We start from the raw sequence: 13,953 nt of genomic DNA, 5'->3' as shown, positions 1-13,953 counted from the left end.
TCTGAATCCATTTTTTAGCAGCAACTAAGAAATCTTAGGCATGACCATGTCGTGTCAAATAATAGATGTACCAACTTGGCAAATTTCAGTTTTACTTACAATAAATATAATATTATTTTTAAAAAGAGAAAATGTAAAAGAAATTTACAGAATTAAATAATGTGAGATTGATAAATGATTTTGACAATTTTGAACAAACGTTTTCTCAGGATAAAATCACAAAATTGAATTAATAAACAAAATTTGTGTATTTAAAATTATTGAAGCAAAAATTTGATAATCCAATTCAACAAAAATGTTAAATTCGACAAAAATTTAATAACTCATGTTGTTTCATAATGGATATAGGTTTTAAAATTTAATATTGACTTCATTTTATCTTATATCTATTATAAATAATATTTTAACGTCCAGTTTTTTAAATACTTTATCCCTTCCACAGTTTTAATCTTAACAATTTATTTAAAAATCTAATCTGTTCATATAATAACAATTTGTGTAAAACTCTTCAGACATATGTATGACTATAATTTAACTGGTTATTTAATATTATGTGTATTAAATGTATTAAAAAATTCTGCCTCTATAAATCTAAATAGTTAAATTAAAATAGAATAAATAGAAAAAATACTAATTTTGTTCGAATATAAATCTTCTGTGTACGTATTTGACTCTTCTTACTCCTAGTCAAATGTTTTTTATAGTTGTGGTCATTTTCAAAATCTTATTGTGGTGTTATTGTGATATTATAAAAGCATGTTCCAATTTCTAATACTAAATTGACTGTCCATTGGCAAATATATTAGGTCATATTTTCAAATTCAATTCAAATAATTTTTTACTAATTTTTATATCTATTATTAGTATTATTATTATTATTATTATTCATTGTGACATATTTCTTACCTACCAAACTGAACACTACAAATTAAAACTAATAAAAAATTAAAGTACTTATTATTTTTCTAGACTTTGATATTTAATTCATTGTATTAAAGGATGGAATCAGATAATATAACAATAATTACTGTCACGCAACATTAACGTACCTATTGATTTTAAATTCAAGGTAATAAAAGATCAAAACATGATTTACTAATATGGAGAAGATATACAATATGTCCTGTAATAACATGTAATTACAGTGTCACTTTTGTCATTTTTATATACTGTTTGGCATAGTTCCAGAAATAAAGAAATTGGGTTGAATATAAGATTTTTAATTTTTAAATTATTTTAAATGAGTTACACTAGTTATGAAACAATCAATTTTACACTCGCAGTAGTAAAAAATATACAAGCCACCAATAATAAAAAATATAAAAATTAACAATAATAATAAGCTTTCACCATTCATTGAAGTTATTTTGTTTGAACCGAAGAATTTTAAAAATTTACACAGTTTTCTTTAAAAGGTTAGATCAATATGTTTTCTCTAATTTACAGGATATTTAAGATAAATATGTGTAACTAACAGAAGATGTTTACTAGAGTGGTTCAAATGCAACACCTGTATAGTTACTGTATTCTCTTCTATATACTGTTGTACAAACATACATTTGAACTTTATATGCGTCTTTGAAATATAAATGAAACGTAAAGTGTCATTACAATCTCACTAAACTAAACTAAACAATTATTCGCAATAATTGGTTAACATAATCCTATAAATTTAAGGATCAAAAATTATAATTAAACTAAACGTTAGCTAAATATGATGTGGGTTGCCTAGACCCAAGAATTGTTATGTATTCAATATTATTCAATATATTCAAATTTAACTTCAGTATTTCTCTGTACCAGAGGTCTGATATTATTTTTCTTAAGAACATATTTTTAAGCGCACATACCTTGATCTAAATGCAAGAGAAATCAACAGATATATCTACAGCTACAAGAAAAATATCGAAAATGAGCGTACTATATATTTTACAGTGACCACTTAGCATTAATGCATATATTTATTTCAAACACTGCGTTAAAATATAATTCTTGGCATTTGTCTCCCAGTTAAGTCACGAATGTATGTATAACTTGAAACTTTGCCGCCATATTGAGACATTATCGTGTCTTGATGATGTAATGTGGGTTGCCGTACGTAATAAAATGCAAGTGAATCCCTGGCTTGTAGGTAATAAATATTAATTTGGGGGGTTGGTTTTCTGTGGTAAGTTACCATTCCGTGTTTCGAAATAATTTGACTGTCTTTTAAAATCAGAATTATAGGTTAAACCTCAAAACACCCCTAAAACACAATTTATAATAAAAATAAGTGGCCGATTTGTGTTCCATATAAAAAATACTTCCAGACATAATATAAACATGAATCTACTAGACTTAAGTGGCAATGATACTGATAGAAAAATAACATTAATAGAATGTACGACAGATGATATAAAACAACCATATCTAAAAAATCGAGTTACAGAAAATAATTTTAAGAAAATAGACAAACTATTTGACAGTCTTATATCTAAATGTAATGACAAACGAAAGAAGGCTAAGAAAAAGGTAACAAAATAAATAAATACAATTTATCATTTAAATTGTATAAATGATATTTATAATAAATTTATTTGAAATAGGAATGATTATAATATACATTTTTGAGATTAATATGAACTGTGTTAGTTAATAATTTGTTTGAATACATTATAATTTACATAAATAAATATATCAGTAAATAAAATCCTTATGTCCTATTTGTTTTTATTTGCCAAAAAGGTAAGTACCAAAACTAAATAGACATATACAATTGTTTATTAAAATTGGCACATATCAACATGAAAATTACATACTTTAAAATTATTAACAATTATTGAAAATCAGTAGCAATGTTTCATTTGTATCACAACAAAATGAATAACAAAAATAAATTATTGTGCTTAAAATACTTATTCATTCAACACTGAACTAAAACAAGTAGACATATTTTTGTACTCAATCCTTGGTAATAATTAATTCAATTCATATATGCTTTCAATTCCATAATATTCTTTGTTAATTATACACGGACATATATTATTTAATTTCATGGGATACATCTATAAGTACAAATATTTGAAAAGTAATTTAACAAGAGAATATATCTTATCTGATTCTAATTACAACACTTTGATAAAGCCAATTATCTAATACTCGTCAAATTAAATTAAGATAAAACAGAGATTGTTCATTATGTCATCGACATTACCATCCGAAATAGAATTATAATAAAAACTCAAAATGAACTATTTCTCAGAATATGTTTTTAATTTTTTGACTTAATCGAAATAGTCCGTTGAGTCAACAAGAAACATATAACTTTTACCACAGATTAATTACAAAAAATATTTAGTAAATATATAAATGATTCAATGTGAAGAAAAAAATATAATACGATACCACATAATTACTAAGGTTCGGAATGAAATTCGAATATATATAATTCAAATCTTTAAAAGCACATATTTGAATATTAACATTAAATAATTTTCATGTTCAAATTATAGACTCTAAACTATTCTATTTAAATAAATATTCGAATAATTGATATATTCAACAATATGAATAAATATTATCCTTCATTGTAAAAAATCCGAACCTTAATATTTATCATATAAAAATGTTTTTTCATAAATTTTATAAGAGTCCATGAGCGAAAACAAGTGCATACATTTCTTCATTATTTAAAAAAATAAATCAGTCCAAATAATGCACTATGGTTTGCATAAAACTACAAAACAAACCGACTTCATATTTAAATAATAATATATAAACCATAATACATTACTTATAATTGAATAAATATTAATGACACAAGAATAACAGTCTAAACTGCTAAAAGGTTTACTAAGTACAAAATATAACAAATACCTATAAATATTAACATTTGCAATTATATATAATTAGGCACTTTTCTATATCATATACGTAACCTATTCAAAAAGGTTCCACAAACTGTAAAAAATAAATATATCACATTGTAAGTATATAAACTAATATTGAAAGAAACAACAATTTGTGGAGTTTTTGATATTATCTTTAATAAACTACTTGGCATATCCAGTCTCATTCTAGTTTTTTATATATCAATCTAAACGTTATTTGCTTATAATTTTTTCATATACTGTAATAATCAAAGATGTTACCAGGTTTGTTTCCCTAGTTTTTTACTAAAATGATCCGCTAGTTACGCAAAATCAGATTTTTATTTTAAGTAATTATTCAACCGGGCTGTGATAAGATAAGTACTTGATAAGCAAAAATTGTTTTAAGGAACTGCTTCGAGATCAAGTTTCATGTCATTAAAATGATACTTAATGTAATACTAAACCGAATAATGAAAATTTTTGAAAAGTCAAATCATAAATAAATAATTAGTGATTATTTTTTAAAATATATTTCGGAGTTGTATGCGACGTAGCATATCTCCAAAGGGCCCGAATGGCATCCTCATCTAAATCTGATCTTCCGTATAAAAATGGCTCTGTAATGTTATGAGAATTTTCAAGAACATATTTCAAATTTTGTCTAGATATAACAAGTGGTTCTATATCTGTATGAACAATATTTAATTTTTTAGCTAATATACCAGTTATGTGGATGTCGTCTATCCAAAAGTAGTCTGTCCGCTGGGCCTCTTTATAAAGATGGAAAACTATGTCAGGCGAATAAAGTAAGGTCCACCCTGGGCAGTAATTAGGATAGTATTTTTCAGGATACTCAGAAAAAGATACCCTCCATTTTGAACGATAAGTTCTTAAAGCTATAATATTCTTTCTTATAGTACAAAATAAAACTTTACTAGCCCCATACGATGATAAATCATTTGTGAGAAAATTCTTCATCGCTGGCATGTGTACAAAGACATCGTCGTCAGTTTTGAGAATGTACTTCACATGAGGACAATGATACACTGCGTATTTAAGTACCATAACATGTTTATAAGTCATATTTCTATACGCGTCCAAAAAGCTGCCTTGAATAAAGTCGCCGTTCCTCCTGTTCTCCATATCAATTTTCTTTTGTATTGAAGAGTTATTTGTAGCACCAGTTACGAATAAGATTTTTACCTCGTTGTCGTTCTTTCCCCATGTTTCTCTAATAGTATTCCTCTTTGCGAAATTTTCCGGTGATGAATGCACCAAGACCAAAAGTAAAGGATTCGACTCGTTACAAGGTAAATTCAATATGCGAAACGTAAAATTCAAATCAATTAATTGAAAATAGTCGTCTTTGGGAAGTAGATAAAGTGGGTGGGAGTAGCTGCTATTTGTTGTATGAAGCTGGTACACAGCCAAGGTGGCAGGGGGCTCGTTCAATCCGTACATCCATATCGTCAAACATAAAATTGACGCTAGTACCATTAACAACAAATTGTAGATTCTTTTTTCAACCATTGTCCAGTTTCAAGTCATCGATCCTGTAAATGAACAATACCTTATAAGCTCAAAATAAAAATTGACAAAAATGTATAAATATATATAAATATAATTAATTTAAAAAGTAGACTGTCTAAATTTATTTAAACATTATATAATACAAAAAGTTTATTTACCTACATAAAGAAAATGTTTTTTTATTTTATATGACGTTATTTTTTAAATAAGTATTGTAATAAAATGCCCATAAAAGAATAGGATTTTGTTTTTTCTCAATGGTGAAAAAGAAGATTTAATGGCGTGTTGTATTACTCACAATTTCGGGCAGTGTAGGTATTCATTCTCTCAACTATTAAAAGTGATAATTTAAGATAACATAAATTGAAACAATCTAAAGTTGTTAATAGAAATACAATGGCATGCGATGTTCTATTTTTACTTAATTAGGTTCAATGATATATAACAACACATATATTTTCCATGTAGAAAATTTATTTTCTAATGGAGGTTACATATACGTATATTATAACAATTAGATTTTAATGCGAAATGAAACATCATTTATTTTCTATGCAAATTTTGTTAGTGTGCAATTTATAAAGACAAACATAGCAGTCACTTAAACCTAGCCAAAGCCTTGGTCGATATTTAAATATTATTCAAATGATTTTAATTGAAAATTTATCTACTATACTGTACTATTGAAGTGAATAAGGGAGTATTGTATATAAAATTCTAACAAGACAAACAAATATTTAACATAAATTCCGAATTTAGCCACGTGGCTTAAAATTATAAACTTATGACTATTCTTTGGAAAATATACACCTGTAGCCATTTTTCCTAAATAATTTAAAGCGATAAATGACCGACCTAATCAATATTTTATACTGATTATTTATGCATACAAAGAAAGTTTCAGTGTAATTGCTCTTGAAATCGATAATCTGACGTGTTGTGAGACCTAATAATAGTACAGTTTATTCAAATAATTAAACTTAATTGATACATATTATGTAATTCGGTATGAAATGAATTTCTACAAAACGTACAATGAAAATTTGTGCATATCATATCAATACTTGTCCTGTTTCGTTAACAATGGTGATTTCGTAAAACGAAATTTTGAACATTAGATAAAAATTATACGGATATTTTATTATATATTAAGCTACTTACTTATATAAAAAATGTTTTATATATAAATATACTTGTGTATAATTCACATGTTTCAATACAAATATATTATAAGGAGGACAACACTTAATTTCATCTGTTCTGAGTTTGTATAAACAATGATAAATCAAGATAAGTTGAATTAATATATTCAATTAGTTAAACACACAAAAAAAAATAATATTTAACCCAAATACATAATTAAATTAGTCAAAGTATGAAAACATGTTCAAGAAACACAATGAACATTGAATAGTATAAAATATCCTTCAAGATTAGAAAATGAAAATCGAACATAATTAGAGGAAGTGGCTTAATTTTTAATTATATCTAAAGATATACTTTTTAATGTGTAATATTCTTATTATATATTTTTATTTAATTGTATAGGTATATTTGTGTGTAGTAACAATTTTTTAATAAAGTAAGGACAAAATTAAGTAATTGCATAAATAATTTGTTCAGCTACAATATAAATGCCTGGATTGTTGTACAAACATTAAACTTATGTTAGTGAAAAGTTTAGAAAGGAGATGTTTATGTCTTGTGTAAATTTCTTACAAAATATTAATCATTTTATTAAAAGAACAAATCTGTTTAATATAAATTAATTTTATAATTAATAAGTGTGTCTAAGCATTTCGTACCTCAATTTATATACGGATAAGTTTATTTATGTAGTTTTTATACAACATTTTATTTCGGACAGGATTCATAAGTAAAGCAACCAAACCCTATATTCAATACAATTGATTTTATAATTTATTTCTGTGCCCGACATCGTTCCTTAAAGCTAAAAATGCCTAGAAGTGTCCATTTAACGATACAAATTAAACAATAAATTGTAGAAAAGTTCCGAAATGGTGAAAACAGAGTAAAATTGTGGTAGATTTAAATTTAAACAAATCAATCATTTCAAGGACGATTTCCAATTTTAACAGAATGAATACACCGGAAGGAGTTCCCAAAAGAGGTAGAAAACGCAAGACTAACAGAGCTGTGGACAGGAAAATAAAAACGCTTGTTGTTCGCGACATTTTTATCAGCACATCTCGCATAAATCAAAAAATAAACGAACTCAGTATGTTGGTGAGTACCATAAAATGAAGACTAAAGAGAGCTGGTCTCTGTAGTAGAAAACCAACAAAGAAGCTCTTCATTTCTGCAAACTATAGAGCAACGAAACTACTATTTGCAAGAGAACATGTGAACTGGACAGAAAACAATTTTGTTTTCCGATGAAAGTCGGCTCCAATTATTCAAATCTGATGGTATTTCATAGGTGAGAGGACACATTAATGAAAAGTATAATCCCAAGTACACTAAACCCACTGTAAAGCATGGTGGAGGAGACGTTATGGTTTGGTATGTTTTTCTGGGTTTGGCATGAGCCCACTGGTTAAGTTAGACGAGATAATGGATCATTTTGTTTATCGTGACATTCTCTAGAATCATGTGCTTTCATTTGACGAAGGTAACATCAGTTTAAGGTGAACCTTCCAGCACGACAACGATCCGAAATATACGTCGAAGTTAGTTAAAGAACTTTGATATATTGTTTTTATCAAACATACTGCATAACTGACAATAATATGGATATTTAAACGTACACTTTTATCAAGAAAAATGAAAATTTCTAAAGTTGCTCTACATATTATATATAAAATTTGAACAAGTAAAAATCATACGGATATTTTATTGTATATTAAGATACTTACTTATGGAAAGAATCCTTTTAATTAAATATACTTGTATATTTCACATATTTCATTACAAATATATTAGGAGGAACTTGTCACAACACCTTTCATCCGTTCTGAGTTGATAAAAAACAATGATAAATCACGATAAGTTGACACAAAAAAATATTTAATATTTTTTTAACACAAATACATAATTAAATTAGTCAAATCATGAAAATATATTCAAGAAACACAATGAATATTGAATAGTATAAAATATCTATTTCTTCATGTTATCAAATTGAACTTAATTAAATAGAGGAAGCGGTTTAATTTTGAATTATATCTAAAGATATAGTTTTTAATGTGTAATATTATTATTATATATTATTTAATTGTACATTGTATTGTATTCTTAAAAACTGACATTATTTGTAATTTAAGATAACATAGTATTTAAATTGACATATTGTTATCAGTTCAAATGATATGTATCAATATTTTAAAAAACACTTCAACTTAAAATCAACAAGAGATTTCAAACAGGTATAATAATTTAAATAATTCCAAAAAAACAGTGGCCATAATACCGGTTTTGATATTTAAATACAAATTTTTATGGTAAGTGACATTTTATTAAGAGAATAATATTGATTTTTCGCAATAATAAAACGATAAATTGGTGGAGAGTGAATGTGAGTAATACCAATTTAGTTTGTTTGTTTGCAATTTAAGTAGGTTTATAGAACCCTTGGTTGTAGAATTTTATTAGGTTAGGTTAACACGCACAGTTGTTATGCATTTACTAAATAATACTGAAAGATGTTTTTAAATTTATCTATCAATAATGATAATAAATAAAGTTTATCAAACAGTTCAACAGGTACATACCCAAATAACCATTTCAACAAAGAGATAACGAACTCAGCACAGATGCGAAAACATAAAGCGGACTGACATTTCTTTCGCAGCACATACTTGGAGTGAGATGCGGCGAATTATCGATTACTCAGATTGCCTTCTAAACACATGCAAAACTACCACGTATTAAATATTACTTATTGTTTGAAGGCCGTTACATAGTTTCAACAATGCTAAACATTTCGTAACCTCACACGTTTCTTGTTGGAAGCGAACTGCACAATACACTAAACAAGACCTTTCTCGTTATTTTCCCCTCTCTCGTAACGGGTAGGCGTGTCTTCAGGGAAATTCACCCACTTCACATAAACAATTAAATCTATCATACGGAGATTGTTATCTTGCATCTATCATCTTCTGTCCATTGAAGAACTATAAATTGCCGGTCTTAATGAGGATAGGTACAAATAGGCGTCAATATGTTTAAAGATGACTTTATTAAGATTAATATTAAGATTACACAAAATTATCACATATAGATATGATTATCTTATATATTATAGTTAGCAAATATGTTTTACATTTATTGAACAACCATTTAATTTGCTTCTAATTCTCTAATTGATTTTTATATTCATATCAGCAAGGACGTGGCCCTTTAATTAAAACAAATAATGATATTTAAAAACAAAGATACGGAGCAGTAGTGTACAGAAACAACATATGATTATTATTTAATTAACGAATTGTGCAGTTGGAAAAATATACAATAAATATGAGTGTATCAATAAAATGTTTGTTTTTAAATTTTAATTAATCACGAAAATACAGCAATGGAAACTTAATGCACACATATATTTATATATTTAAATGGTAAATTCTACATCAGTAAAATTTAATCATCCTACAAGAATATAATTGAAAAGGCTAATAGTTCCAGACTGATTGATATATAATAAAAAAATATTCACCCATTTAAAAACTTTCTTTTTGGCACTGTGAATCAAAAATAATAATAAACAATATGGAATATGTGATAATAAGTGCAATATTATCATTTTAAACATATTTAAAATGAAAAAATATTACTAGTATAATTGAAGTGATTTTTAAATAATATTTTTTAATTAAACAATTTAAACTAAATTAAAAATTAAATTAAATGTTTTCAAGGTTTTAAATAATTTAAACATCTATTTATCAACTAATACAAATGGTACTAATTAATTATACTAAACGTTCATTGTTAGTTGAAATAGAAGTGTTTTGTTGAAATAAAATACCATTTTTGTTCTAATCCAGTAATTTCGGGAAAACCCTGCTTGTTCCTTAAATTGTTCAAAATCATACAATTTTAGTAATCTCATCATCACAAATTGTCTCTCAAACGAATTCAAGAGTCAGTAGTCAAGTGTATATAGTCATTGATTATGATATTATGATGCTATTTTTGGTTTGGACGATGGTTTGTCCTTCCTCTTATAAACCCACTTATATCTCCTTTTATAATATTTTATTCATGCTTATCAATCATATTCAAAATCATCTCCATTTGCAATCATCTATTTGAGAACTATTTAAACCAACACGTTTCATGACAAAAGACAAATAAAAACGGGTTAGGTGTAAATACACAACTTGGTCATCGGGAATACTGAGAATCGCATAAGTGACAATAAACAGAACTCAGACCAAACTTTGGACCAACTATAAAATCTTTGAAGAAGATTAAAATTCAACATTTTTACAAGGGTTTTGTCGTTATAAGTGGCGTCGATATTTATGATTACCACTACATAAACCATGAACATTTTCAGCCAATAATACGTGTGACAGCATATTGTAGTTATTATTGAGTTTATATTAGGGCTTAACGCAAAATTAAAAAAAAGACTGGCGCTTATGATAAAAGAAAATTTACATTTAATCAAACTGTAATATCAGCATGTGCAAACAATCGTAACTTACAATTTGGCATAAAAATTTTTGCTTACGACCTATTATCAAAAAACCTTCAAAGCCGCTTCTCTAAACTATCCATGTTGTGTATCCTTAAAATACAACAGCATGTATATAGAATTTTTAATTGTATATCTTTTAAGCTATTAATCATTACAATCGAATTATAAATAAAAAAGAGGAGTGTAAAAATATATAAACAAAACACATAAATATGAATGTAGTACGTTATGTTAAGTGTTCATACTTCGTAACTATTTATTTGTCCCATATTACCTTATCAATTCTTATCACCAATCGTAACGTGTATATTTGTTCATTGCTCACTGATATTAATAGTTTTCCTACATGTTGTTATTAACTATTATTGACTAAACACTCGGAGTATACCAATCGACAACCGTTTGATCCTACTGAATTTTAAGAGAGACATCATGCACGACAGAGACAGTAAATGTCAGCAAATTTGCTTCGTAGTGGGAATAGTTTACTGTGTCTGTCATACATGATGTCTCTCTCAAAATTCAGTAGGATCAAAGACTTTCCAGTCGGTATAACCGCTGCACAATTTAAAATTCAAGTTCATAAAATAAATTTTTGCGTACCTGTAGCCTCAGATATTTTATTTACTGCAAATCAGAGAATGTCGACTAATCGAAATATATAAAAATTCATTTGATAAACAAAAATGTATCAAATTTCTTCAGTGTCGAAGAGGTTTCGGCGACTTGTCAGTCCAAGGAATATCACAATTCTAGTATAAATTTGGTATCATTTAATTAATCAAATTTGTCAAAGGAAATTTATATAAAAGTTTGAAAATTTTTGAACAATAACCTTTGTCTTGAATATATAATTTTATTAAAAGAACTAATGAACTCACAAACGTCACAAATAAGAAGTTGTAATAAAACACCCAAATTACTGCTTATAAAAAAAATTTTGGATGAAATGACAATATTCTTACTGAATATTTGGAACAGATTACGTTTACAAGAAAATAATATGTAGATAGATATTTTGAGATATTTTATACATATTTTAAGCATTTTCATGTATATGCAATAAACAGTAGCTGCAGAATTTTAATTATAGATGATTTATAAAAACGGGTCGCTCCCTATTATTTAATTTCCATTCATATTCACATCTAATTTTCATTAAAATTATACTGCAACATTGTTTTAATTTTCTGAAATATTTAATAAATATCAGCTGCAAAATCCTCAATATATGAATACAAATAATATGAATGACCACGTTTGATCTTTTACCTTATTTTGCCTTAGTTCAATTCAGTTGAGAACTCACCCTTAAAGATTTAAGTTAAATTTTCATTTCATTAATATTTCTTTTAGATCTATAGGTCTTTCATTAAACAAAATCAAAATCAAAATCCAATCGGTATCAATCAAATAAAATGCTTATTCTTTAAAATCTTGTAATAATAATAAAAAAAATTAACACACTTATACGAACTTTACCGAAGTAAATAAAAAACATAACCTCACTTTCCTTAAAATTCCTTAAAGCGAAACGTTTACTTTAAATACAATTCTGTTGTAATAATGACATTCGATCAACTAGAAAACGAAAATCCTAATGTTTTCAATAAAACTGAGGATCGCCTTGTGACAATTGACGAAGAGGATGACACTATTGTCGACGAGTTTGATAGAAGGGAAATTTTTGGTATCATATTTTATTTTATGCGATTTTATGTTATTAATTTCATTGTTTTAGATTTAATTCGTGACATCAACGATCCAGAACATCCTTTATCGTTGGAAGAACTTCGAGTTGTGCAGGAGGATTTAATATATGTTGACAATGAGAATAATATTATCGACGTCAACTTTACTCCAACTATTCCTCATTGCAGTATGGCTACATTAATTGGATTGTCAATTCGCGTGAAACTTTTAAGAAGTTTACCTGCAAGATTTAAAGTAAAAGTTGTCGTTACACCTGGCACTCACAATGCTGAAAATTCAGTAAATAAACAACTAGCTGATAAAGAGAGAGTTGCTGCAGCTTTAGAAAACTCTAATTTGATAAAAGTCATTAATCAGTGTATCGTGTCAAGAGAACGAGCTTAAAAATGCCTGAAATCACTTTAACCCACTTACCTCTACCAGTGACTCAAACAGACAGGATAAATAAATTGAAAAAATTTTTTAGGAAAGTAGTCAAATTTAATCAAATGGATTTTCAGTTTGCATCATGGCAAATTTGTTATCTTTTCATGGCACCACAAAAATTGTCTAAAATATTTAGAGCACGCAAACAATCTAAATCACAATATGCCAGGGATGATCCGGCATTTCTGGTTTTTTGCATCAGCATTCTTTTATTGGAATCTGTTGTGTTTGGTATATCTTTTAAATTAACGTTTTACAAGTATCTAAAATTTTTATTCATTTTCATACTTTGTAACTTCTTAGGAATTGGATGTATTATTACCACCTTCATATGGTCATTAACAAACACAATATTGAATTTTGGGGGTAATCACATAGAATGGGGGTATTCTTTTGACATTCATATAAATGCTTTATTTGTACCATTAGTTTTTCATCAATTGATGCAAATTGTTTATTATTTTTGGTCAAATAATTATCCCTACCTGATTATGATTTTAGGAAATACCATCTATGGTCTTAGTGCTATTTATTATAATTATATAACATTTTTGGGGTATAATATAATTAATCCACTGGAAAGTAGTAAACTTTTATTAGCACCAATTCCATGGATTTTACTTTTCTATATACTATTCATAATTTTTAATATAAATATTGCAGGCCTATTGTTTTACTTGTATACTTCATATATTGTTTAATAATAAATTGATTACAACATGTCAAAGAATATTTTTTTTAATCTTCACAAGGATATAACTACAAATATTT

At 26.7% G+C, this 13,953-nt stretch overlaps 2 protein-coding genes across 3 annotated transcripts; one reads left to right on the top strand and one right to left on the bottom strand.

Moving 5' to 3' along the window:
• Positions 1-2,742: 2,742 nt before the first annotated feature.
• LOC109597558 (beta-1,3-galactosyltransferase 5) lies at positions 2,743-9,349 on the bottom strand. 2 transcript variants are annotated; one of them, XM_020013280.2, is made up of 2 exons: positions 9,113-9,349; positions 2,743-5,404 (listed from the first exon to the last, which is right to left on the bottom strand). In XM_020013280.2, the coding sequence occupies exon 2, from the start codon at positions 5,379-5,381 to the stop codon at positions 4,359-4,361; it is 1,023 nt and encodes a 340-aa protein (XP_019868839.2). In that variant the 5' UTR covers positions 5,382-5,404; positions 9,113-9,349; the 3' UTR covers positions 2,743-4,358. The 2 variants fall into 2 exon arrangements, with proteins under 2 accessions (XP_019868839.2, XP_049819468.1); XM_049963511.1 differs by having other exon boundaries at positions 9,200-9,349.
• Positions 9,350-12,539: 3,190 nt separating this feature from the next.
• Positions 12,540-13,912, top strand: LOC109597545 (MIP18 family protein galla-2). Its single transcript, XM_020013262.2, has 2 exons — positions 12,540-12,733; positions 12,785-13,912. The coding sequence occupies exons 1-2, from the start codon at positions 12,610-12,612 to the stop codon at positions 13,138-13,140; spliced, it is 480 nt and encodes a 159-aa protein (XP_019868821.1). The 5' UTR covers positions 12,540-12,609; the 3' UTR covers positions 13,141-13,912.
• The last annotated feature ends 41 nt before the right edge of the window (positions 13,913-13,953 follow it).

The sequence above is a fragment of the Aethina tumida genome, chromosome 2, assembly GCF_024364675.1.
Source record: "Aethina tumida isolate Nest 87 chromosome 2, icAetTumi1.1, whole genome shotgun sequence".
Lineage (NCBI taxonomy): Eukaryota > Metazoa > Arthropoda > Insecta > Coleoptera > Nitidulidae > Aethina > Aethina tumida.
The sequence above is the reverse complement of the archived record's forward strand: the minus strand, read 5'-3'. Positions and strand labels throughout refer to the sequence as shown.

Coding starts and splice junctions, on each gene's coding strand:
- LOC109597558 (XM_020013280.2), bottom strand. CDS start 5,381: ATGGTTGAAAAAAGAATCTACAATTTGTTGTTAATGGTACTAGCGTCA.
- LOC109597545 (XM_020013262.2), top strand. CDS start 12,610: ATGACATTCGATCAACTAGAAAACGAAAATCCTAATGTTTTCAATAAA. Junction 12,734..12,784: donor TGATAGAAGGGAAATTTTTG/GTATCATATTTT, acceptor TCATTGTTTTAG/ATTTAATTCGTGACATCAAC.